This window comes from Eutrigla gurnardus (assembly GCF_963514095.1).
Source record: "Eutrigla gurnardus genome assembly, chromosome: 14".
NCBI lineage: Eukaryota > Metazoa > Chordata > Actinopteri > Perciformes > Triglidae > Eutrigla > Eutrigla gurnardus.
The window spans coordinates 6,847,524-6,872,146 of record NC_139937.1 but is presented as its reverse complement, the minus strand read 5'-3'; the positions used below and the strand labels follow the sequence as shown (position 1 = coordinate 6,872,146).

At 42.6% G+C, this 24,623-nt stretch overlaps 2 protein-coding genes across 2 annotated transcripts in view; both read right to left on the bottom strand.

Annotated features, from left to right (window-relative positions):
* The window catches only part of znf1035 (zinc finger protein 1035), a 28,290-nt gene extending 25,785 nt beyond the window's left edge, over positions 1-2,505 (bottom strand). Inside the window, exon 1 of the mRNA XM_084026916.1 lies at positions 1,970-2,505. The gene's annotated coding sequence lies outside the window, so the exon portion shown is untranslated. The remainder of the gene's footprint in view (positions 1-1,969) is intronic.
* An 8,013-nt stretch (positions 2,506-10,518) lies between these two features.
* LOC311024503 (uncharacterized protein) lies at positions 10,519-24,583 on the bottom strand. Its single transcript, XM_084026935.1, has 2 exons — positions 24,459-24,583; positions 10,519-13,167 (listed from the first exon to the last, which is right to left on the bottom strand). The coding sequence occupies exon 2, from the start codon at positions 13,005-13,007 to the stop codon at positions 11,088-11,090; it is 1,920 nt and encodes a 639-aa protein (XP_083883061.1). The 5' UTR covers positions 13,008-13,167; positions 24,459-24,583; the 3' UTR covers positions 10,519-11,087.
* Positions 24,584-24,623: the final 40 nt, after the last annotated feature.

The window sequence follows — 24,623 nt, the reverse complement described above, 5'->3', positions numbered from 1 at the left end:
CGTTCCCTACTGAGACGACGTCTTCGTAAAATAATGAGCCCGAGTGTCACCCTAGCCAGAGTCATCTTTCCAGAAATGCCAAGTATTTAGTCCACAAAGGTCTTCTCGAGTCGAACGAATACTGAACCAAGACTGTGTGTGCATTGTTTTTATCTGCACTCCGTTCCGTCATTTCCTGTTTTCCTGTTTTGGAGTACTGGCACGAGACTAGCGCCACCCGCTGTTAAGGAGGCTTATTGTATCTCGCGCAAGCGCAGAACGTACACGCTACTGTGTCATCGGAAGCACGTCGAAGCGGTGTGTACAACGCAACTTTTCTGCCGAAAGGGTCAGACGAGAGGCAACAGAGTGGGCGGAGAGTGGTCGGATAAGGCAGTTGGACGTCTGGGCGGTGTGTGGGGGCCTTAAGGGCCTGGAATATGTACCAAGTGCGAGTCGTTTTCAGTGGATTCATGTGGATGAAGACTTTCTTGAAAAGACGCTCTTAGATTACACAGTTCAGGCTGTTGCAACTAACTCAGGAGAGAGACTGTATGACACTAGGTGGTACAACCAGAGACATGCACAATAAAAAAGAATTGCCTTCTGCATTTTCTTTCTGTCCCCTCCATTGCCCCAAACTCGTACCAAACCGTGATGTCTGAACCAAGGTACGTACCGAACCGTGACATCAGTGTACCGTTACACCCCGTGTATGGCATGCACAATCCACATATTAACACATGACACTTTTGATTATGACTTCAACGTACTTGTTATTGTATCTTATCTGATAGTAGTAAGTGATATGTATTTTTATTTATTTATTTTTAAACGGGCCCTCCCAATCACATGTAAACTTCATTTTCAATACTTTCCATCAGTTCCTCGCTTTAGATGCATTTTTTTTAAATCACTTACTGTCTGATAGACAGGTGTAAATACATAGCACCTTCAAGTAAAATTATTATATTTAACTTTACAATCACGACTTCAGTTATGTAAAGAACGTGTGCTTTAATTCACACCTCTCTGGAAGTTTGAACAAGACTGGCTATTATAAGAATGTGGAATGTAGAATATGTGGTAGAGCTGTGCATTAGATCAGATTGCTGAGGGATTGTGGGATATCAGGGAAATCATAACACTATTTTTTTTTTTTTTACAAGGATGTGAAATTGTGGATGCTTGTCTATCTCAATTATTGGCAGATAAACCCTTCACCCGTTTCATTTTACATACAGGTACAGGGGGGAGGGATTTTACACCAACATGTCCCTCTCCCTGCAAGCCAACCTGGAAAGCAAGCAGATGCACAGATACTCAGGAAAATAGTTTTCCCCATGCAGCTAGTTGGTGGATTTATTAAAAGATAAGATAATGCAACTTTTAATGTAAAAAAACAAGGTAATGCGATAAAACAATCTATTTAAGTTACTTAAGTATTTAGCCGTAGATATTTAAACTAATTCACATATCAACAGAATACTCACGAGCCAGGGGGCTCCTAATTTATAATCAAGTGTTTGTTACAGTACCAAAACTTTTTTCTTGATAACTTATGTTTTGTTCTCGTTGGACAGATGGGAGCACTTAAAAAAATCATCCCGTTGTAGTTTTTAAATAGGACACGATGATGTGTAAGACCAGAACGCTGTGTGCTGCTCGCCTTGATTGTGACACTGTAAGATGCTGAGCTTTAAGCAAGCCTAGACGGGGCACAACACACACACGCACACACACACACACGCACGCACAAACAAACCGGTAAGATGCAATCAGTTCGACAAAAACTCAAATATCCGCAGCAGCGTTAGGGTTTAGACTCGAGACACGTGCTAGATTAATTTTTACACTGACGCTGGTTGCTGTTCTGGGTGAAGCCGACTAGCTGCCTCTGTCACCATAGCACCATGCTAGCTAGCACCCACAGCCAACAGCTAACAGTGAATGACTCCTCCGTAGTGGGTCTCTAGCTAGGACTTCTTACCAGATCGGTGCTCCGTGTTGTTCTCGCGTGCTTCACGACCAATTCTTTTCTTTCCTTTCTGGATTCTCGGCTACATGTTCCGCGTTTAAAATGATCACTTCCAATGACATTACGTGTCGGCTTTCTTTGTCAGCATACGAAGAAAGCGCATGTCCTCCTTGCCGACGGCTTCCGTCTTTCCTGGGAAATATCGTCAAGAGATCTTCTGTCCCCCTTTGTGAACTGAATCGATGGTGATCGTTGGCTCTAAACACCAAAGTGCTATTCCCTCACGATGTGGGCTTGTTGTGCTCCGGGTAGTGGCGTTGGATATAAATCCGCCTCCATTATCTATGTTTGCGCATTTTCAGACAATGTGTCCGAAAATGTGCGTACGTTATACAACGGTCTGGGTACAACCAATAACAAGGTGCGGGTAGTCCGAGAGAGCCCGCCCCTGCTCGTTCTATGGTTGATGCGGCCAGAGCCTGTCGGCGCGGCAGCTCGACTCCTTCCGGGCGACCGCACCACGGTCGCCTTCTTGATGCTGCAGCTGCTCCTGCACTCCCTACGTGATGTGGTAGGCAGTGCTCCCAGCGCTGTCAGTGACCGCGCTGATCAATGAAGTACTCGGCAGGGCTGCAGTGTCCCCCTGTGCAGTTTCAGTACCACTCCGTTTATGTTCCATGAGTATGAACAAGGTTACTGGAGAACTATAGCAGGCGTGCCTTCTTGTCTTCTGGACTAGATGTGGTTGGCCTTTTAAGGGTTAAGTTGCATACCACCATTTTGTATGCACGACTACAAAATGGCGCCACCTGTTCTTGTTCTGGTCTATTACAAAACCCCCTACAGCTGAGGGGGAACACAAGAACCACTTCCAATAGAGAAAAAAACAAAAACCTTGTTCCAGTGGAAAGAAACTCAGAACCTATATTTTAAGGTAATAGGTGAACAGGAACCCCAGCATGTCTGATGTGACCAGACAATTTATTCTACAGGATGTGTGCACCCATTGGGGTTTTATTACTTTTAACCTGGTATGTGCAGATTACTGAAGATTTAATCTGAGGTCACTGAATATATGTATGTGTATACAAGAAAATTATGAAAATTAATATGGAACTTCTAAAAAAGTCAGACCCCATGACCTCTAAACCTGCCACCAACCGATACAGAACTGGTTGTATACCTGCCTCTCTTGTAGGAGTCAGTTAATTTATTGCAGCGTGCAATAAAACGGGTCTTAATATCAGGGCTAATTAATTCTTGCACTTGCCTGTAACCCCAAGAAATGGTAGAAGTAGGCTACTACAATTTACCCACACTGCAGCTCAAACTTGCTGTCAGGCTATGCTTGAGGCTCGATGATTACCTGTTTAAATCAGACTCACTGTAAACATGCCAAGTTGGGACAATTAAGTTTATCCCCTCATTTCAAAGTGTCTAATGACCCCTCCCCCTACATCCCCCAACCATGCTGCCCATGCACTACTTTAATAATATTAACCCCCAACTGTGGTAAGTAGTGGTCTCAACAAGGTCATATGTTGGAGGCGGGGGTGCGCTTGAAACAAACTTGTTTGAAGCTCAAACTCCACCTTTCTCCTTTCTCACCTGACCAATAATTGATTGATTTACAAAAGTTATGGGTGTGGGACACAGCCCCCATCCAACGTGCCTGTGTTTTTTTTGTGCAGGGGGGGGTATGAGGCTATGTTCATATTTCAGTTGTTTCTCTAATCAGATATTAAAGAGACATGCACTGTTATTTGCAAGTGATCAGATTGGATTTGTGTGTCCAGACATTTGTATCCGATCTGTATGGTTGCTGTGGTATAAACGTAGGCCTCAGTAACTACATGGTTATGTTGATGATGCAACCTTCCAACATAGAAGCATTCACCCTCATGAGCTGTCAAGTTGGGGTGCAGAATTCTGAGGAGGCTGGTATACATTTTGATTAGGGGGTAGCAGCAGAAAGTGAAAGACAAGTGAAAGGGCTGGCAGATGATACATTTCAGTATCTGTCAAAGGACTCTCCGTGTAGTCCTCTATGCCTCTCTGCTAGTAGAACCATGGATTCTGCTCAGCACAGCCACACTTTGAAATCTGATTTGAATGGCCAGCGCATTTGGAATGAAACACATCTGTAGAAAGCTGAGAATCCCATTTCAAACCACCAGCAAACATGGTTTGGATCCAATTTGCAAAAATCACATTTCATGTGTTTTTTTGCTGTACAGACTTTCTAAAATCAATCTGGATATTCCCAAATGGATTTGGGCTGACAGTCTGAACAGGGACTTTTAGTGAAGGGTGGTTAAGAGCAAGCCCCTGGGAACAGCACTAGAATGTGAAGCTATTTTTGTGTAGTGGCCCTGCTTGGTATTGCAGTATACTTTAACCCACACACAATCGTGAGAAAAGTATCATTGGCAAAATTAAATTACATTATTTAGTATTTTTCAAGTTTGATCTCCTGGGTGCAATGACATCTGGAAAGTGTGGACGAGTCATATCATTATAATTTGATGCCATTACTGTGTGCAGGCAACAGGAAAAGACCAGCAAGTTAGCTGCCTTGGCTAGTGGAAGTTTCAACCAGGAATGCAATCAATCAGTCTGGCAGAAGAAGGAAACTAGGATTAGGAAAATAGTGTGCATGCTGTAAGGCCCCAGAGATGTTCAGTGTATGTGCCCAGTAAGCAATTCCTTATTATTCCTTTCAGAGGAATAAATGGGGCACCATCTTGGAATGTGGTATGCAGATTTTCTTGATACAGCCTTCGGTAAGCCAGGAAAGTAACCATGGTTGTCTACCATGGTGCTGTAATTATGTAATCTTGACCCACACTGAGTGCTTTCATCCAATTACGGTGACTGTTGAGCTCAAACAATAGATCTGCCATCGCAGAACCACATACTGGACATAGTGAGAAATCTCACTTCAGCCTTTGGTGTATTACCTTCCCAAATGCTCAGTTCACATGGCATGTTACCAAAATCTAACCATCAAAAGTTGGGTGTACTTTTCTGTCTACTTGAAGAGATAGAGGTAAACCATGTTGTATGTGTAGATTTGGCAGCTTGAGCCAAGAGCCCCCTGCCCCTCCCAAAATGACTGACATGCGCAGACACAGAAGAGATTCTCTAGGCTTTCACATCAGCGGCTCACACCTGTACAGTGGTGGGAAGCTGGTGAAGGATCGTGTAGTGGTTGCAGCATGAAAATGTTTTATATATGGGTCAGTTTGACCTTTCAGTTAACATTTTGAGAGTGGTGTAGAGAGATATTGGGAAGTGTTTGCCATCAACATCGGAGGTGACACACTGTCACTACACCCACTGTAGTAAGGCGTCAAAGAACATTACTGATTTTAACTACAACACTTCTATTGGTTTATGTATCCCTGTAATTGTGCCATTTTGCAGGTTTACCTTAGATGAGTCAAATATTTAAAACAGTATTTTTTTATTTCAAAGTTATTTTGAATGTGAGAATTGCAGACATGTGTTCTGTTTATGTGAACACACCATGTATTTAAAAGGAGATGACAATAAAGATGAGACTGGTGACATGTAGGGATGCCAGACAAAGACCTTTGTGTGGAGGTCAAGAACCCATTGCAAAGGTGTAGTAAGTAGCACTGTTGCCTCACAGCAAGAGGGTCCCGGGTTCTATTCCCGGGTCGGGCTTAGGTTCCTTCTGTGTGGAGTTTGCATGTTCTCCCCGTGTAAGCGTGGGTTCTCCCCGGGTTCTCCGGCTTCCTCCCACAGTCCAAAGACATGCAGGATGGGGATAGGTTAATTGATGACTCTAAATTGCCCGTAGGTGTGAATGTCAGTAGGAATGGTTGTCTGTCTCTACATGTTGGCCCTGCGATGGACTGGTGACCTGTCCAGGGTGTACCCAGCCTTCGCCCAATGTCAGCTGGGATCGGCTCCAGCCCCCCCGCGACCCTGAATACAGGATAAAGTGGTAGACAATGGATGGATGGACACAGAAAAGTATGGGCACAGCTACAATGGACCTAATGAAATTGCTTGCGTCCCCTTTGAGGGGCAGTGTGGTTTCTTTCCATATTTCCGAACCTGTTTGAATCTATCAGACTGCACAATTAATGTCTTGTAGGAATTTGTTGTGCAACCCAAACGTCATTCATCTCTATCAACAGATTCAGCATTCATATGCACGATGTGTAGGCACGGGACAAGATTTGGTATTGAAAGCGATCCTGGAACCCATTGGCTATCGACTGATGATGATTTAGCTTTTTAATGGTCTAAAATTTGCTTATAAACTGGCTTCTTGTTAAACAACCGGTTGTACGTGTTGACTCTCAACTCCAATTCCCCTCTTAGATCTCAATTAATTGCTTATCGGATTGTAAACAATGAGCAACGCACAAAAAAGGAAGTAATGGCCTGTATATTCGCTGGCTACACTGGAACCCCCAGGTTGATCAAGCCTGCCTGTATGGACACAGTAGTATACAGAACTGCTTGCATGTTTGCTGTCTATTTTGCCGAGGAGAGAACATTCTGGACTCCTGGCTTTGGAACATCTAATTGCGCTCATGTTTAAGCTGGTGTGGCCAAACCAAACCAATATAATTAAGAGCAGAAGGGCATAAAGGAAACTACAATGCATGTTGCCAAAGCGGGAAAGAGTATGTAATAGCCTATTCCTATGTACCTTTTTATACAAAATTCTCTTTTTGTCTTAGTAGGAATGTTATGTGCAACATGGCAAGTGTTATGTGAGCTTTTCTGCCAAGAAGGAAGGGCATTGGTCACAAGAAACAAATGATGCCCTTCTTGCTGGCATGCAATTGACCCTTCACTATGTCCCGCCCATCAAATGCAAGATAACCAATAATGGCGTAGTATCTGCAAGCTCCGACCAGGGTTCAACAACTATCCAGCTGTGCTACATAGACTCTTATGCAACTGTTTCAGATTGTCTTTGGTTTCAGGCTGGTTTTGTGGAATTTTAGCTAGTCATGGCTAAAAATTGTGCATACGTAAGTTTACAGGAAGTGCAGTTAGTGGTAACTGACAGCTTGACAAAATGTCAGCAGGGAAGCGGGAAGGCAAAGATTCAGTTGCATTGGGAATGGAGTTGATACAAGGTATTTTACCTCTTTAGTTATAAGATGACTTGTGCTGGGCAGCATCTGAAGGGTTGTAGAATTGATACAGGACTCTTTCTCTCATACAGAGGTAAAGTTAATACATCAAGGCTTGTAGAAGATGTGGAGAAAAAAAATTATTGCAGACCTACATGGTCCCAGGGGAAGGACTTCAACCACTACAACATTTTTGACTCAAAATGTATTTATTGCTCACTGCTCAAATATTATGCTAGTATATAGCTCTGGCACATCTAACTATAAAGCAAGGAATCTCTGTCAGCATGTGTGTATGCTCTCTGTGTGCATATCTTGAAACTGGTCATTGGATTTACTTCATTACTTTTTTGCTGGGGAACCATGGACATTCGACACATGATATATTTGATATTGATATACTTTGAATAAACAAGTGAATGACCCACTGTGCAGCAGCAGGAGCAGGTCTTCAAGGCTCTGCGGAATTGAGTTGAGTTGAGCATGGCAACTAAAGTGGGCCTTTACAGGCTGCGGCTCGTTGACTGCAGTTACCATTTGCTGCTAGATAGACTAACATTACAACCAAGCTCTTCTTCAATTCTCTCAAAGAGAGGGATACTGAGAATGTCAAGTCAAAGAGAAAAAACGCTGCAACTCATTGATAAATTAAATCCATGATGTACTGTATAACGGTGCTTACTTCAAAGCATGGGACTAATACGCCTATTTGGAAATACCTATACTGAGGGCGCACTCACACTAGGGCCATTTGATCCGTACTGTGCCTCGGCACGATTGCATTCCCTCCCCTGTCCCCCGCCATGTTGCACTCACACTGCTCCAAGCACAAACGGGCCTAGGCCTGATTGCCTCGTATACTTTATCACATCGTAATACGACACGCATAGCTTTACGTTGTTTGCAAGAAGTGCCGTCTCAAAGTCATCACAAGAGAACAACAACAAACATGACTGCAACTTTACTGAAAAGTCTGCACATATTTCTAGAAAACACTCGAACTCTGGATCACAGCATGCGAGTACAAGCGCAGCTGAGCGAGCGGGCAGCGGACATTGCGTACCCGTGCATGTGCTCGTGCATCCTACCATACTGAAATCCACCTCTTCTAAGCGTGCCAGGGCCGAGGAAGTGTACCATTCTCAGCCTCTTGTACATACGTCATCACATCGTAATACGACCCACGTATGGCTTGATGTTGTTTTCAAGTAGTGCTGTCTCAAAGTAATCACAAGAGAGAACAACACAGAGAACACGACTGAAACTTTACATATTTCTAACACTCGGCCTGCATCAGAGCATGTGAGCACAAGCGATCGGGGGCAGACAGCACGAGTGGAGCGGATTTTGGACGTAGACACACAGCGGCATTATTATTATAAAAGTACCGGTCTGGTACCGCTTACACCACAAGTCTGAAGCCCAAGTCTGGCCCAGAATCCCCCCGTCATAAATTGGCTCAATAGCGGGAAATCCAAGCTGAACACTGAGCGATAATGAGAGGGACGGCCTATCGATTAACGCCTAAGTCATGTCAACATTGTGTACCCGTGCATGTGCACGTGCATGAAACGTACCGTACTCAAATCCACCTCTTCCAAGCATGCCGGGCCAAGGAAGTGTACCATTATTAAGTATGGAACGGAGCGCTAACACTGGCCAAACAATCCGGACTTTAGGCTCAATCGTGCCTGGGCGCAGTACGGTTGCTGATTGTGAGTGATTGGGTGCGTTTTCCAGCTCTAATGAATAGTAGCAATGACATGCAGCAAAAGGGCCGGTCAGTTGGGAGTTGAACCAGAGACTTGCTGCTCTGGGCATTTGCACCCATGTGGTATGGTAAATGGACTGCTTTTAGCTACTGAAGGTGCTTACTCAGACTCTTACCTATTCACACACACATTCATACACTGATGTGTATATACTGTATATATATATACACATATACATATACATATACACACACACTAATACCACCTAAATAAAAGTAATGAATTAACATTTTTAACTTTAATTGAAAGAAAGGCATTATCAGCACAATGTAGCCTACATAAATTTACTTATAGTCCGTTTGAGTTGGAGCTTTCAATTCTTTCAATGATGCTGGATAGTTTAATGAATCAGTTTACTTTTTTATGTATTTTGAATGTGCAACATGACCAATACAATTTCAGTGGTAGTTCAATGTTTTTCTTAGAAGTAGAATTACACAGTAGGTAAGTGGAGTTTCATATTTTTTCAGTACTTGGAGATGCTTTTGTAAGTTATTTTGGGGAATTATCACATGAAAAACATTGTTTAACACGGAATGTATTGCCGTTTTTCCTGCGAACCATAGTGTATTTAACTGCCATTAAACTCTGAGTCGCCGTGACTTTTGAGTGTGATGCTCGAACTAAATTATGGTAGGCGTATTGCTCAGGACCTAAGGAAGCACAGTGTTGAGTGTGAAGTTGTTTTTATGAGCGGCTCTTAAGAATGCTGCAAGTAGCAACACCACAGGCCAGACATTCAGCCCTTCTGAACAGGCATGTTTTCAACAGGCACTGCAATAATGCTTCTTATTTCATAGAGAAAGAAAAATAGAAATAAATACACAGCGTGAGCCAAGCAGTAGGCTATTAGGCCAGTATGTCTGCATGAATTCAGGTTTATGAAATGTTAAAGCAAACTGTTTCTGGTCTTAACTGAACTGCCATCAAATACAAATATTTTGAATTGAAAAATGTTTATTCGTTAATTGGTGTTTCAATAATGGTGAGCCTAAGACAAGAATATTCGTTTTTGGCCAAAGAAAGTTATTACTTTACTTTGGTTGGGCACAAGGACAAACGGAAAACTCTGCCACACTGCTCCTAATAAAATGGCCATGATTAATTCAAATGCTAAATGTATTTTATAGAAAGAGAAAGACAAAGCTGTAAACTGACAAAGATATAATGATGTGGCTGTTACTACATTCTTTCTTTCTTTAACCAGGTAAAAGCCCATTGAAATCAAAGATCTCTTTCACAAGGGTGACCTGACCAGTAATCTCTGAACGGATTATGCATTCACATTCACGGACTAAGGATAACAAATTGCAATGCCACCCAACACGGTGTCTTTGGAAACTAATAGTAGGAGTCACCAAACATATTTTCAATAAAGCCTGCAAGAACCAAATTTAAAGGAATGACTTCTTGCATGCTATTGTCCAAATATTTTTAAAAATATAAAAAGAACCATGTTAAGGGCCTTTGAAATCAAGTAACGTTTCTTATACATTTATCAACATTACTGATCCTCAATCAACAGTTGTTTCCGTCTGTCCAGTTTTGCAGTACAATTATGAAATAAGAGACCTAAATTACAGAAGGCAAAAATGTTGTTTTCAATGGAGTAATCTCACTGCAAGGTAACTGCAAAAAAGGGAATCAAAGCAAAACGGATAGCAAATCAAGTAATTTCGCTGTACAGCTTTAATGGCACAATTAAAAATCCACTCTGTGACAATGCTACCCTTTTAAAAGTAAGAATACACATACCACATAAAGACAATATCAAAATCACATTGTAATTAAAATAATGACACATTTAGCAATATGATTGACAATAACAGCATGGGTAGCCAATAAAAATACAATGAAAAGCAACACCTTCACCCGAGCTGGTCAACAACTGGTGATTAATCAACTACACCTGTAGACCAATGCAGAAGGTTTAAGGTTTAAACTTGCAATTTACAGATATCAGACACATGCCGTTTTTTCTTCTCCAATTTAATTCTATATTAATTGATATGCTCCCTACCAAAGCCTTATTTCCCAATTTCCACTGGTTTTGTCACCAATAAACAGACATTTGCTACTCATGCCAAAGGAAAAAGTGTATAAAAGGTTGTTTAAAAAAAAAAAACTTTACATCAATATACAGTTCTTCAAATATTTGCATTCAAAAGAGTTGAAACCACTCAACCACTGAGACCTTTTTGGCAATAACAATAACTAGTGAGTCTGGTTTAATAGTTACCCGTTGTTTTCTGAGCCATGAGAAGTCTGGTGCTGAAGAAACGTGTCCAAGCATGAGAATGTCTCAGTGCACTCAGTGCATTCGTAAAGAACCTCTGAAGAATTTCCTTTATCATTTTGAGTATGGTCCATATAGTCATCCTCCATGTCGTCTGCAATACCCTTTCCTAAGACAGGGTCTCCACTGGAGCCAGTGCTGTGAGATGTTTGTCCAACATCATTTACTTCTCCAGTGCTTGGGTGATTCTGAAGGTGAAGCTCAAGGGATGAAGAGTTCCTGAATTGAGCTGGACACCTCGGACACTTACTAGGTTCCTTTTTATGATAGCGCAAGTGGCGTTGATACACACATAGCAACCCAAATCTTTTTCCACATTCCTGACACTTGTAGTTTACTCGGCCTGCTTTCCCCAATTGTTTCCCCTTTGGATACTGCTCTGGTGAAGCCGTTTGTTCATTGTCAGAGGAGCTCTTGGATTTCTCGTCGTGAGAACTTGCATTTTTCTCACCATTAATAGAATTGGGGTCAGGATCATTTTGTGGATTTGTCTGCAAGTGTTTCGAACCTGGTTTCTTTTCCAGATCCGTTTTGTGGTACATGGCTAAATGCCTTCTCAAATCACAGCGCTGTGGAAAATGTCTACCACAAGATCCACATGTGTGCATAGTACCCTTATGGTATCTCATGTGCCGCGATAAACTACTAGAATGATTAAAGACACGATGACAGTGCTTGCAAGGATGCAGCTTGCCATTTGGATTACTCCCTCTTCTACGCCTACCTTTAGGTGGCATTCTACGCTTAACGGTTCTTTGTGATTCTTGAGTTAGCCGATCTATTTCTTCCTGAGTTTGATGTGTGAGATGATGCTCCTTCAGAGCTGTTAACTTTTGGAAACGATCCCCACATAAACCACATCTGTATGGCGTGCAAGAGAATTCGGCAACAATCTCATTGCTAGTATCCCTAAAGATTTTAGTATCACCAGTCTTAACATCAATAGATAAGCCATTACTGTAGCGGTCTTCAAGTGGTAGGCCTTTTAAGTTTTTAGGATTCAATTCAATTTCAATTTCAGATGCTAAAGTAGCTTCAGACTCTTTCCCTTTGCAATGGTGCAGTGAATGTGTCTGAAAATCTGACATCCAGAAAAATTGGCACTTACACTTCCTACATGAATACGTTTTCTCAGTCTTCTTTTCTTGCTTCGTCACAGATTTATCCAAAACCTTGGGGTTGAGATGATTTTCTTTTTGATGAGCAATAAGTGCATCCACTTTAAGAAATCGCTTACCACAATGACTACAGCAGTGAAACCTTTCATTGGCATGGTCTTGAAGGTGTTTCTTAAGGTCCTGTCTACCTTCAAAGATCTTACAGCACAACGTACACTTGTAACCTCGCTCTGTGTTTCGATACTGCTGGTGACGATGTAAACTCTGCAGGCTGTTAAATGATCTACTACATATTTCACAACGGTAATGGCCCTGACGAGACTTGTCCAAGTTCAAGTCTGGCCTTGGCCTGAACACATCTCTATAAGGAGATGGATGTGGCCTTAGAGTTGGAGACACTGGTTTGATAGGGGGTGGGAAACGTGTTGGCAGGACTCCGGGAGATACTGGTTTTACAAGAGAATGTGACTCCAAGCCATTCACAACTGTCAGTGTACCATTTTCTTGTAGCACATATTCTCGAGGGATTTCAAGTCCATTAGATGAGCCATCAAAGGAAAATGACTCCAAAGGTCCATGAATTGCCATGTGTGCCAACACATTAGAGTACTGACTGAACCCGTCACCACATTCAGTGCAGATGAAGGTACTTGATTCTCCACTCAACTGCGGTGTAGCAACAGTAGTCAATGATTTCTGCTTTTCCATGATGAAATGATTTTGGCGATGTGCTGATGGCATCACTTTCAATCGGCAAGTATTAGTAAAACTATTTCCAGAGACCCACAAAATTGGTTTCTATGTGAGAACCAGTATGTCTTCACTCTCAGACTGGTTCGAAAAAGTTGTCCTTGCAAAGTCAACGCTCATTCCTCTAAGGTTTTCCATGTTGCATCAGCACCTGGGGGGATAAAAAAGGGGAAAAACAAGAATTAACAACCATTGAAGACCAAATTAGTTTGATAAAATTTCAAAATGTTTGCCAGATATCCATGAAATGTAACATAAGCAGGGTGGATGACAGGATGTTGACTATCTTAGGTTGACTACAAATACTGCCTCATTGAGGATGGAAAGGGGTTTTAGCTTTGTGTGTTAACTAAGGTCACCAACAGTTGTTTGACAAAAGTAGAGCCTGTTAGAAGGTCAGCAATACATTCAAACTTCAACAGTTTTTTAAATGGAAATGCATTAGCCCCTGAGTCTTTTGCATGATTAGATGATGCATTAATGTACAGTCTACAAGTTAGCTAGACTATGGTTACAGTATTTCTTTCTTTGTAGCAGCTCTTCCGACTTTTAGTACCCCAAGAATAATTCTTGGTGAAAATGTGTTTTGAAACATCCAGAAGAAAGAGATTTTTGTCTTTTTATTTAGTGAAATCCAGATGGATGGCAGGAAGTGAAGTCTGCCCATAGAACTGCCATGTGAAAAAGTCAAGATGCCCATGTTTTGTATAGTTTATGGCTGCTCCAATCGTTCTACCCGTGAAAAGGAAACGTTTTTTTTTTAGAGTACCAAAGGTTGTCGTCCATAAAGGTGAGAATTGTAAAAAGCTCACAGCCGTAAAAAGTGGATTTTAAACCTACGTCTGCGGGTCTGAGAGTCGCTTTACTATTAATCGGGAACGCTCGGGAACCCTCGCGTTCTCCACTGCTAGGGCAATCGCAGGCACCAGTTGCCTTCGTCCCCCTAAGTTCAGACTTCGGGATGCCCGATGCAGTGCGTGGGCCCGTCTCGGGCTCGCCTGCCTCTCCGTTCGGCACGCTCCCCCCTCCTTCCCCGACCCTTGGGCCGGGGATGGGCGCCCGTCGGGCCCGCATGAGTCGGGCACTGTCTCGGACAGAGACGCGTGAAACAAGACTGGGCATCTTACAGGAGGGGAGACAGGTGTTACGGGCACAGCAACTTTCTGCACGAAAAAATATCAACAGTTGTCTTCATTTTTGACACTCAAGTCACTACGCCTGATTACTTTTCCTCACAAACATTCAGTGAAGAAGCCGGGGTCAGAACCAATCAGAGAAGAAGGCCCACCCCTACTTGGACTCTGATTGGCCTAGACCATGGTGATTCATCTCGGTATGCTGTGGGGAAAAAAACATTACGCTACACAACAGACCCGCTGAATGTTAGGAGCACCGGTGCGACCAAGGAATGTATTTAGCTGCACTTCACAGATTTTTGGTCGCATGTGCGCCCAAGATGGTCGCACTCTGGAGCCCTGGCTTCCTCAAAAACGGTCCGCGTGGAACAATGATCCCGTCGCTGAGCAGGCCGCATAATGCAAAGATAGGAATTTAACGAAGCTTTGAGGCAGAGTTTTTGCCTCAAGCATTTTTTGGAATCGAGTTACTCGAATAACGTTTGTTTTAAATCAACTTTCAGAAGCATGTTTTTACTCACAAAAGGTTTCAATGAATGTAGCTGTGGTCAACTCTCCAACTCCCCATCATCTCTCCTTTACTCCACTTCAATTTACTCTTTTTGTTTGTAAGAGCAGGGGCTGAACCAAAAAGATACAAATTTACCAACTTCCTTACGGTCACACATCCGTTCATTCATATTTTCTCCCCAAATAGAGAAAAAGAAGTTGGAAAAACAGAACAGCTACAGGGAGCTAGAGTAGCTACAGGTCTAACTACTATGCTAACTGCAGTATAAAATCACCAGGGTAACCGACATCTTAAAGCTGCATTGCAGTCCTAAGGAGAACCATTCAACCCCTATTGCAAACAACATAATTCTGTCCTCCAGACAAATAAAATAAAAATAAAATAATAATAACAAAATGTTCAAGCTAAAACAAGGTAATGATGTGCCCATAAAACAGTCCAAGTCCTGCTTGACAAACCCTCTACAGTACCAGTACCAGATTCCCAACATGCCAGACCAATATATTGACCCAACACTCAGTAGTACCAGTATTACCACATCATTGTCCATTGACATTGGCAACCTAGTTTATAAACCTCTACCATATTTACCAAAATTTAGATATTGTGAGATCTGTTTTTTAACGTTTGTCCAAATTCAATAAATGTTTCAGAACGTACCTAAAAATGTTTGTCGAGGTTGGTTAAAATCACCTTGTTAAAATCCCCCTTATAGCTCAGATTTGAGTGTGAAATCCAGTTAAGGTAAGAAACAATTGTTCCAGGCATAATAACCAATGGCACACCTTGCTCTTTTGTGATTGATAGCTCAGAGGGAGGAACCAAAGTATAAAAGGAGGTCAACGATTGGCTGAAAGTTACACCTCAGACTTGTGTGAACTTCAGGCTCATACTACTCAACAGTCACGCCATAAAATTAATGATTTTCAACTTGTCCCAACCTGGCTTCATAACCAAAAGATGGGTTGATTAAGCTTGCAACCCACTTGTCTTTGGTAAACTGGAATGTCTATTAGATCCGGACATGTTTTTACATTCTTTTTGCATAATGTAATGCTTCAAAATATTATGTAATTCTTTAATTTAGTAAGGAAGATTGCAAGAAATCTTCCAATGCACAGACGTACGCTGGTAGAGTGTAAGCGAAGTAAGCGAGGCCACCAAGAGGCCTCTGGCAACTCTGAAACGTATACTTGGCACCACATGGCTGAGCAGGAAATGCATACCACAGCAGTAAACCAGTTTCACTTATCACAGCTTTATAATGCGAAAAAGAAAACAAATATACTGCTGAAAAGTTGATAATCATTCACAAACTCAAGGTAGTAAAGGTGCCTCTATGAAATATTGCCTTATGGTGAATACATAATGTAATCAATTTGTTTTTGTTGTATATACACTGAAGTTTAAGTAACTGGACTGGGACATTTGAGCCTGTGTGTGTGCAGACTATATGGACCTGCATTTATAGTGCTTTTCTAGCTAACTCAAGGCGCTTCACATACTACATTCAGTCACTTTTACCCTTTCACACACGCATACATACACTGATGGCAGAGGAGCCGCCTGCACATCAGGATCTAACACATTCATACACCGATGGCGCCGCATCGGGGGCAGTAGGGGGTTCGGTATCTTGCCCATGGTTTCTCTCAGGACTTTATGACAAATTGAGTTATCATGTGTGTATTCCAGAGATATACTTTTGTAATAATACTTGTGTGACACATTTATCATGAATGGGAAGTGATTTCATCATGTGTTTGCCATCACTTTCTGGGGGAGTAGGGATTCCTAGCACAGCCTCACCTCCCTCCAAGCTGCATGGAACTACAACATGCAAATAGTTGCTTATTTACATATCCATTTGTTACAGAGCAACCAAACACATTTTGATAAACTGAAGATGTCGATGCATCCAGATTTAACCCACAGCGACTCCTCACTGCTTTGGTTTGTGGCTGCCTGCCACTGAGATGCTGCAGGGAGGGGAGGAGATGGGGGGCTGCTCGGCCCACCATACACGGCACGGTAGCGGTTGTGTTTCAAGTGCTACCGTGCAGGGAGGGGAGGAGATGGGGGCTGCTCGGCCCACCATACACGGCACGGTAGCGGTTGTGTTTCAAGTGCTTTTTTTTTTTTTTTACCAATTCTGGACGACGACACTACGACAGTAAAAGCAGCGTCCCCAGCCAGGCTCTGCTCATACTCTTTGCAGTAAATGCATTATGTTGGTTCGAAGCAGGGGTGTGAGAAGGGCCGAATATAACGGCCGGTTCTTCAAACTACGTCCGACTGGACCTGTGTTACGGACACAGAAACGTTCTGTATGAAAAAAAGTATCGACTCTTGTCTTAATTTTTAACACTCAAGTCACTCCGCCTAATTACTATTCCTCACAAAAATTCAGTGAAGAAGAGCCTGGGGTTAGCACCAATCAGAGACTACTCGGCCTCTGATTGGCTCAGACCATGGTTCTCTGTATCCTGTGGAGAAAAAACATTACACTACACACATAAACATACCAGCTAAATGTTAGGAGCACCGGTGCAACCAAGGAAAATATTTAGTGGCACTTCATTGATATTTGGTCACATGTGCGCCCAAAATGGTCGCACTCTGGAGCCCTGAGAAAGGCTTCAAAATGTCACAACGAGAGATTCACAACCCCACCAAAATGTTCCTAGTGAAAATTAAGACATGACAACTATACGTAGAGCACATTTCAAGTCTTACAACTCATGGACCTTTAGTTGGATGTATAGATACAATGGTATAGAATTTACCTACACATGCTGTCGAGTTACTTCAACATTTATAACATTAACCTTGAGAGGGATACAGTATGCAATAACAGTAAACACATGCAATATATGGATGCACCAACTAAAAATACAGGGATGGTTGGCTGCCTGTCTAAACTGGCCTATTTTCAACTGATCAGCCATGACTGGCCGATCATTTTTATATTTCAAATGTTTTGTGTACCACCACAACTACACACAACACGTCATCAGTGTGGAAGTTCTTCAGCATGAGTTCAGGAAACACAAACCTTGCAATTAGTCAATACTGCGAGTCCAAAACAAGCTATATAGGAACAACCTTGTAGACATTTGGAACAACTACCTAAAGACACTTATTGTATTGTAATTTATATCCACGCAGCATCAGGTCTCTCCTTAGCACATACTCCGATACAACCTAGCCCGATACCACTGTGTGACATTAACTTCTCATTGGTTGAGCTTAATAATAATAATAAGCTTAATAACCTGATGCAGAAACATGTTAAATCCATGATTTATCATCAGCTGCAGAATGTAGCTTAACAGACTCCTTAGCAAGTCTCCACCACATCATTTAATTTAGCTGTGAAGTTGTCCCCTGTGTATCTGCTGCTAGAATCTGTCAGGGTTTCACAGATGTATTAGGCTACAGTTTGACGTAACAATAGAGATCGTCCGGTTGAGAGAGAGAGAGTGCGATGGGGAGTAATGTCAGCCTGAATGTACTTCCCGTGTCTTGTTGTCAGCCAGTTGATAATTAAAATCCGTTTTTACAAAGAAGATCGCACCGTTTATAAAGAACTTTGTCTCTATAGAAACAACGTTGTCTCTATTTACAAAGCATCCTGGTTTTGCAGAACGAGAGATGCTGTTACACGCGACAAGTTAAATGAAATCTGATTGGCTCGAGCAACACAACTATGAAAGGTGAAATTTGGCTCAGCTTGCAATATTTACACAACTTTTTAACCGCAAGAAAAGTTGCTGTATGTCATATACATGTTGCTGTAAACAACAGCAGCCTCTTTTGAGCAACTCCTGAATTTTTATCTTCTTTGGATCGAAGTTTTGAGCTTGTTAAATGCTCCGGTAGCCCATCTGGGGCCCGTTTCATAAAGCAGGTTCAACAAACTCTGAACCTAACCCTGAACTCTGAGTTGACCAACTCTGAGATGGGCAACTCTGGGTGCAGTCGAATAGTCAAAAAATAAGGTCCTAAATCCTATTCCTAACTCCTATTCCTTGACCTCTGGGGAAAACGTCACAGGGTTGAGGAAAGGCGATAGGAGAACTCAAAAGGACTTAGGAAAAGTCGACCGCGGTGCTCAGAGAATCCGACCAGACTTTCACTAAGCTACGTCATTAAAACACGGCTGCTGATGATTGACAGCTGATGATCGGCACCGGCGATTGACGTGCGTCTGCGCTGGATAAACTACAATAATGGACTACAAAAAGTGCATCGTCCACTTCTCCACATGTTGGTTTTATCAACAGCTGGTTCACTGACCGGCTTCAGGTCCAGCAGCTCCTGTTTGACCGGTTGCTTTATTTACGTTTCATTTGTAGTTTTAGTTTCGTTTTTGTCAAGTTTGTAACATGATTGAAATAAAAAAAAATAAAAAAAACATTCGATTATATTATCACTGTCCACACACATTTATCATCACTATTCCAATTACTATATGTCTGCATGAAAGTCATTGTTAAATATGTAAATGCACATATCGTTTGTTTTAATTAACGGCCGAGGTGTGCGGCACTTTAAATGTTGCTCTCGCAAAGAATTGTGGGTCGGCGTAATCTCCTTTCCTTTCGCATAGGAAGGTCCGTTGCATCCTATGCTAAAGGAGCTCTGAAAGGAAGCATTGGAGCTCCTTTCCTATGCATTTAGAGAATTCGAACAGCTCTTATCATGGCGGCCACTTGTTTACTTCCGGGTCACTTCTTCAGTTAGGAACCTTCCTAAGCAAAAAAGACTATTCGACTGCACCCTCTGAGTATGTAAACTCTGAGTTACGCGCGTGCCTGCCGACTCTATAAAGCCATCATCAATGGAGCTCCGATACTACGATTCACCATGGCAACGGGGAGAGCGTCATTAGATATTACTGAGTGTTTATGTAGAAAACAAGCTCATCCTGAGAAAGCGGAGCAACGTAACTGCAGCAAAGTAGCGATAGTTAGCGTGGCAGACAATTACTGCCCAATCTAATGTGTATAACTGAATGGAACAGTCTATTGATCTAAAGGTAATAAGTCTTTATTTTCAGACTTGCACAGCGACACTGTGGTGTAATGGTTAACAACGCCGCCCACGGCGCAGGTGACAGGGGTTCAACTCCCGTAGTTCACAAAGTAGCGCACTGAATGAATTATCATTTTCATTGGGTGTAATCCCCCCAGGCACAGAAAGAAAGTGGCGTCAGTAGAAAATTAAGCATAAGAATATTGCGCAAATACGTTGACTAAGGCTTATGATTTTAATCATATTTCACATATTAAACAGTAAATATAAGCAGATATTTCAACACAGAAATGTACTTAAACATTTCATAAATCTCCCGTTCGCAAAAACACTACCTCCGCAAAGAGTCTGGTCGCGGATTATGTCCGCGATATGAAATGTTGAAAATGTCGGAGAATATTGTTTAGATAATATCTAATGTGATTGGAAGGAAAGGTAATCAAAATTGTCTCCCAACGCAAAGCTGCTAGAATCACTTTTATTTCCATATCGATTAGGTTGACGATGAAAGGACGGCACATTTTTTCAGAGTTGGTTCAGATTCCGGAAAAAGGCGGAGACATGTAGGGAGAAACTCAGGGTTTGTTGAAGCAAACCTGCTCGCGAGCAGGTTAGGTTCACGGAGTATGTTACCCGGGTAACTGACTCAGATTTATGCTGAACTGGCTTTGTTAAACCGCAAAACCAGAGTTTCCCTCATCTCAGGGTTAACTAACTCAAGGTTTTCACTAAACCTGCTTTGTGAAACGGACCCCTGGTGTAAATGAATTATTGATACTTCAAATGAAAAATAAGACTCTAATTTGAATTATATCTCAATGCTGCAACAACAGGTCCAGCCAGGGGCCCGTTCCAGAAAGCAGGTTTTCCTGGCCCTCCGAGTTTGTTAACCCTGAGAAGAGGGATACTGTTCCAGAAAGAGAGGTAACTCAAACTAGGTCAGTTCTAGGGATGCTCCAGTCGATATGGACCCTAAACAGGTTGAATATGCGATCAGAAAAGCCGAACGCATATTATATATACACTCACCGGCCACTTTATTAGGTACACCTTGCTAGTACCGGGTTGGACCCCCTTTTGCCTTCTGAACTGCCTTAATCCTTCGTGGCATAGATTCAACAAGGGACTGGAAACATTCCTCAAAGAGTTTGGTCCATATTGACATGATAGCGTCACGCAGTTGCTGCAGATTTGTCGGCTGCACATCCATGATGCGAATCTCCCGTTCCACCACATCCCAAAGGTGCTCTATTGGATTGAGCTCTGGTGACTGTGGAGGCCATTTGAGTACAGGGAAACTCATTGTCATGTTCAAGAAACCAGTCTGAGATGATTCACGCTTTATGACATGGCGCGTTGGAAGTAGCCATCAGAAGATGGGTACACTGGTCATAAAGGGATGGACATGGTCAGCAACAATACTCAGGTAGGCTGTGGCGGTGACACGATGCTCAATTGGTACTAATGGGCCCAAAGTGTGCCAAGAAAATATCCCCCACACCATTACACCACCACCACCAGCCTGAACCGTTGATACAAGGCAGTAGTGCTGGGCGGTATGACCAAAAATTTATATCACGGTATTTTTCAAAATTATATCGGTTTCACGGTATTTGACGGTATTTTTTTTTTTAAGCACGACTGGGTGTTAACCTCATTTTCTAATAATTTAGAGAATAATTACTGCAGTAAATTGGCTTGGAATGACATATTTTACTGTCATGAGGAGTGAATATTGTAGAAAAACATTAATGTCCACACTAGTATTAATGATGTGAAGGAATCAGAATGCATGACTGTTGCAGTCAAAATACAGAACCCTTTATTGCAAGTTTTGCAACTTGAAAAAACATCTTTTGTAAACCAACTGGCTACACAATATAAACAATACGTCTCCTGTAACTGCAAAATGAAGACTTCTTTATCCACTGAACATAAATAAAGGCAGCATCTATAAATAATATTGAACCAAATAAATAGAAAAAATAAATAGTTCCACCGTTTGCTTTTCTTGTCGTAGGCAGTCCCCCTAGCAAACGCGTCTTTGAGTGACATTTGACTCGTCTGTAGTTCCAACTGCGGCTACAACTTTAGCCCGACAGCATTTGCAGAATATTGTTGTTTGTTCGACGTCGGACTTTTTAAAGCCGAAGAATTTCCAAACAACAGACACGGCTCCTCTTTTCGGCACAAGTTCTTCTGTTTCATTGCTTGCTCGTTCTGAACTTTCGGCGAAAGTTTCGGCGAAAAAAAAAATGGATAAACGCTGCGAAAGTTTCGCGTGTTTATCCATTTTTTTTACCGCATAGTAAGCTCAACACAGGCTGTGCTCTCACATGCTGCTTGTTTGGTGCAGCTGCTAAACAGCCCCCTCTCAAACAATGACCGGCAGCGCGACGTTCAGCCGCTCTGCGTTCCCAACGTTCATACGCTACACCAGGTGTGTCAAACTGATCCAGTAAAGGGCCACTGTGGCTGCAGATTTTCATTCCAACCAAGCAAGAACACACCTGACTCGACTTATTCACCTACCTGATTTGCCTTCACACCTTGATTGGTTGGATCAGGTCAGCCTGACTTCTTTCCTTGCGACGTCTCGTAACAACAACGGCAGCCTAGATGCTCACTTTTTTACGATGCTAACAAACAACCAACGCATTTATTTTTCTAATTAATCCATCACGTGTGACAACGCCTCATTAAAGGTCCTTAGGGTGACGGCTGTTGATGCCGATTGTTGGTTTTATTTATACGGGCCAAATTGTCATCTTCTGGATATTTATTGATCGGGTGGTCAGGTGGATAGTAGCCGTAGCTTTCACGTGTTGCCATAGCAACGGCAAACATCCGGTCAAGCTGCATCTCTTCTTCTGTGTTTTCGGTGTATTTTTGTAGCAGAAACAGCGCAACATAAAGGCTCGGTTATGCTTCCGCGTAGTGATCACGCAATGGCCACGCAGTTGCTGGGAGACCGTGATGGTTCTGCGTTGGGTTTACGTGTCGAAATGCAATTCAATGCCACACCGGTAAAGGGCGCTATGTTTTTTGTAAAGACTGGCCGACCGACCGAGACTCTTGACGTATATCGTCGTTAGCCTCGTTATAGCCTATTTGTTTACTTTCCGGCTTTAAACATCCACAATTTTTCAGAACTTGGTGTTTTATTTCTTTGTGCAAAAGCGAGTAGGTGCAAACAATAGAAATAGCCTATTAAAAGTTTAAATGGCGGTGTTTATGAGTGGAAACCGGAAAGCGGTCTCCAGCGGATGTAGTTAGCGGACCAATCACAGCCAATGCCGCTGCGTTGGTGTTGCGTCGCCTCGACGCGCGTCTAGGATTTTTGGGAGGTGCACGTCAGGCCCTTGCGTTGGACTTAAGGGGGGTCCGCAAGGACGTAAGTCCCCTTGCGTTGTGTCGACGCGGAAGCATAACTTGGGCTTTTGGGTCTGGAATGTGTACTACAGCTTATACTGAGTCGTTTGCAGTGGATTCATGTGGACGCAGATTTTGTTAAAACAACGCTCTTAGATTACGCAGTTCAGGCTGTTGCAACTAGCTCAGGAGAGAGACTGTATGACACTAGGTGGTACGACCTGAGACATGCACAATAAAAAAGAATTGCCTTCTGCATTTTTTTTTCTGTCCCCTCCACTGCCCCAAACTCATACTGAACTGTGATGTCTGGACCGAGGTACGCACCGAACCGTGACTTCAGTGTACCCCTACCCGGTTGCCATGGTGAATCGTAGTATCGGCGCTCCATTGATGATGGCTTTGTAGAGTCGGTAGTCACGCGCGTAACTCAGTTTACATACTCAGAGTTGATTGAACTAATTCAGAACTGCTGTTCTGGAACCGAAAACTCAGAGTTGCCCATCTCAGAGTTGGTTGACTCAGAGTTCAGGGTTAGGTTCAGAGTTGGTGAGCCTGCTTTCTGGGACGGGCCGCTGATGCTTCTCCTCACATGTCAAAAAATCGACAAATACAAAATATCTATGGTTTCCAAAAAGCTTTGTCCATTACTTTTAATGTAGGCTTTTTGTAGTCTAGCTATGCACTGGCAACTGACTTCCCCCACTAGGGATCAGTCAATGTTTTATCCTCCCTTATAAAGCCATGGAAAAAAACATGCATTTACGTCACAGAAATATTTACAAAACACTGTAATTCACATACTAAAGCAAGTATCAAATACAAGTCTCAAAATTAATTACATAAAAAATAACGTGCAAATGGTGTCCTGAGGATAGTGTTATGACCAAAAATCAATATCCACTTGTAGGCATATGCGAGATTGTCTCAATTGTTCTGGAGGTATATTCAGCCTACAAATCTTTGACAGCATTTTCACGACGAAGACAAAGCCTTTCACGATTCACGTGAGCAGCAGAGTACGTTCAGAAAGCGACGTTTGCAGCCAGGGGGCGACTGAAACCTTCCCTAACAGACATCGATTGTAAATAGGCAGCTAGTTAGCGTTGGCCTGCTTTGAACGCTAATGTTACATTGGAAATGAGTCGCATTGGCGAGGGCTACTTACAAGTGATAAAGCTACAGACGAGCATAACGTACGATCAGCGCACTAAACCGTTTTTAACTGAACGTGAAGTCGTGTGCTAATATTGTGGTCAGCCGATAGCTAACGCTAGCTAGCTGATGCCAGCTAACGCTAGCTAGCCTGGGGAGAAACGCCCGTTGATTTCTATGTGACCAGACATTTAGGATATAGCCAGAAAGTTCCACGTAGACATAACTTACCACAGAATCGGGTTCATCTCGGGATATTGCGATTTTCATGTGCAGTAATCAGTTAGTACTGCTCTGTGGCAGATGGCTGTTTACCGTCCCAGGCCGGAGCTATCTCTCGCGGAACCTCCTAAAATGGTAACGACGATGACATCAGGACGCACGGCGCAGACGTTG

Coding starts and splice junctions, on each gene's coding strand:
- LOC311024503 (XM_084026935.1), bottom strand. CDS start 13,007: ATGCCATCAGCACATCGCCAAAATCATTTCATCATGGAAAAGCAGAAA.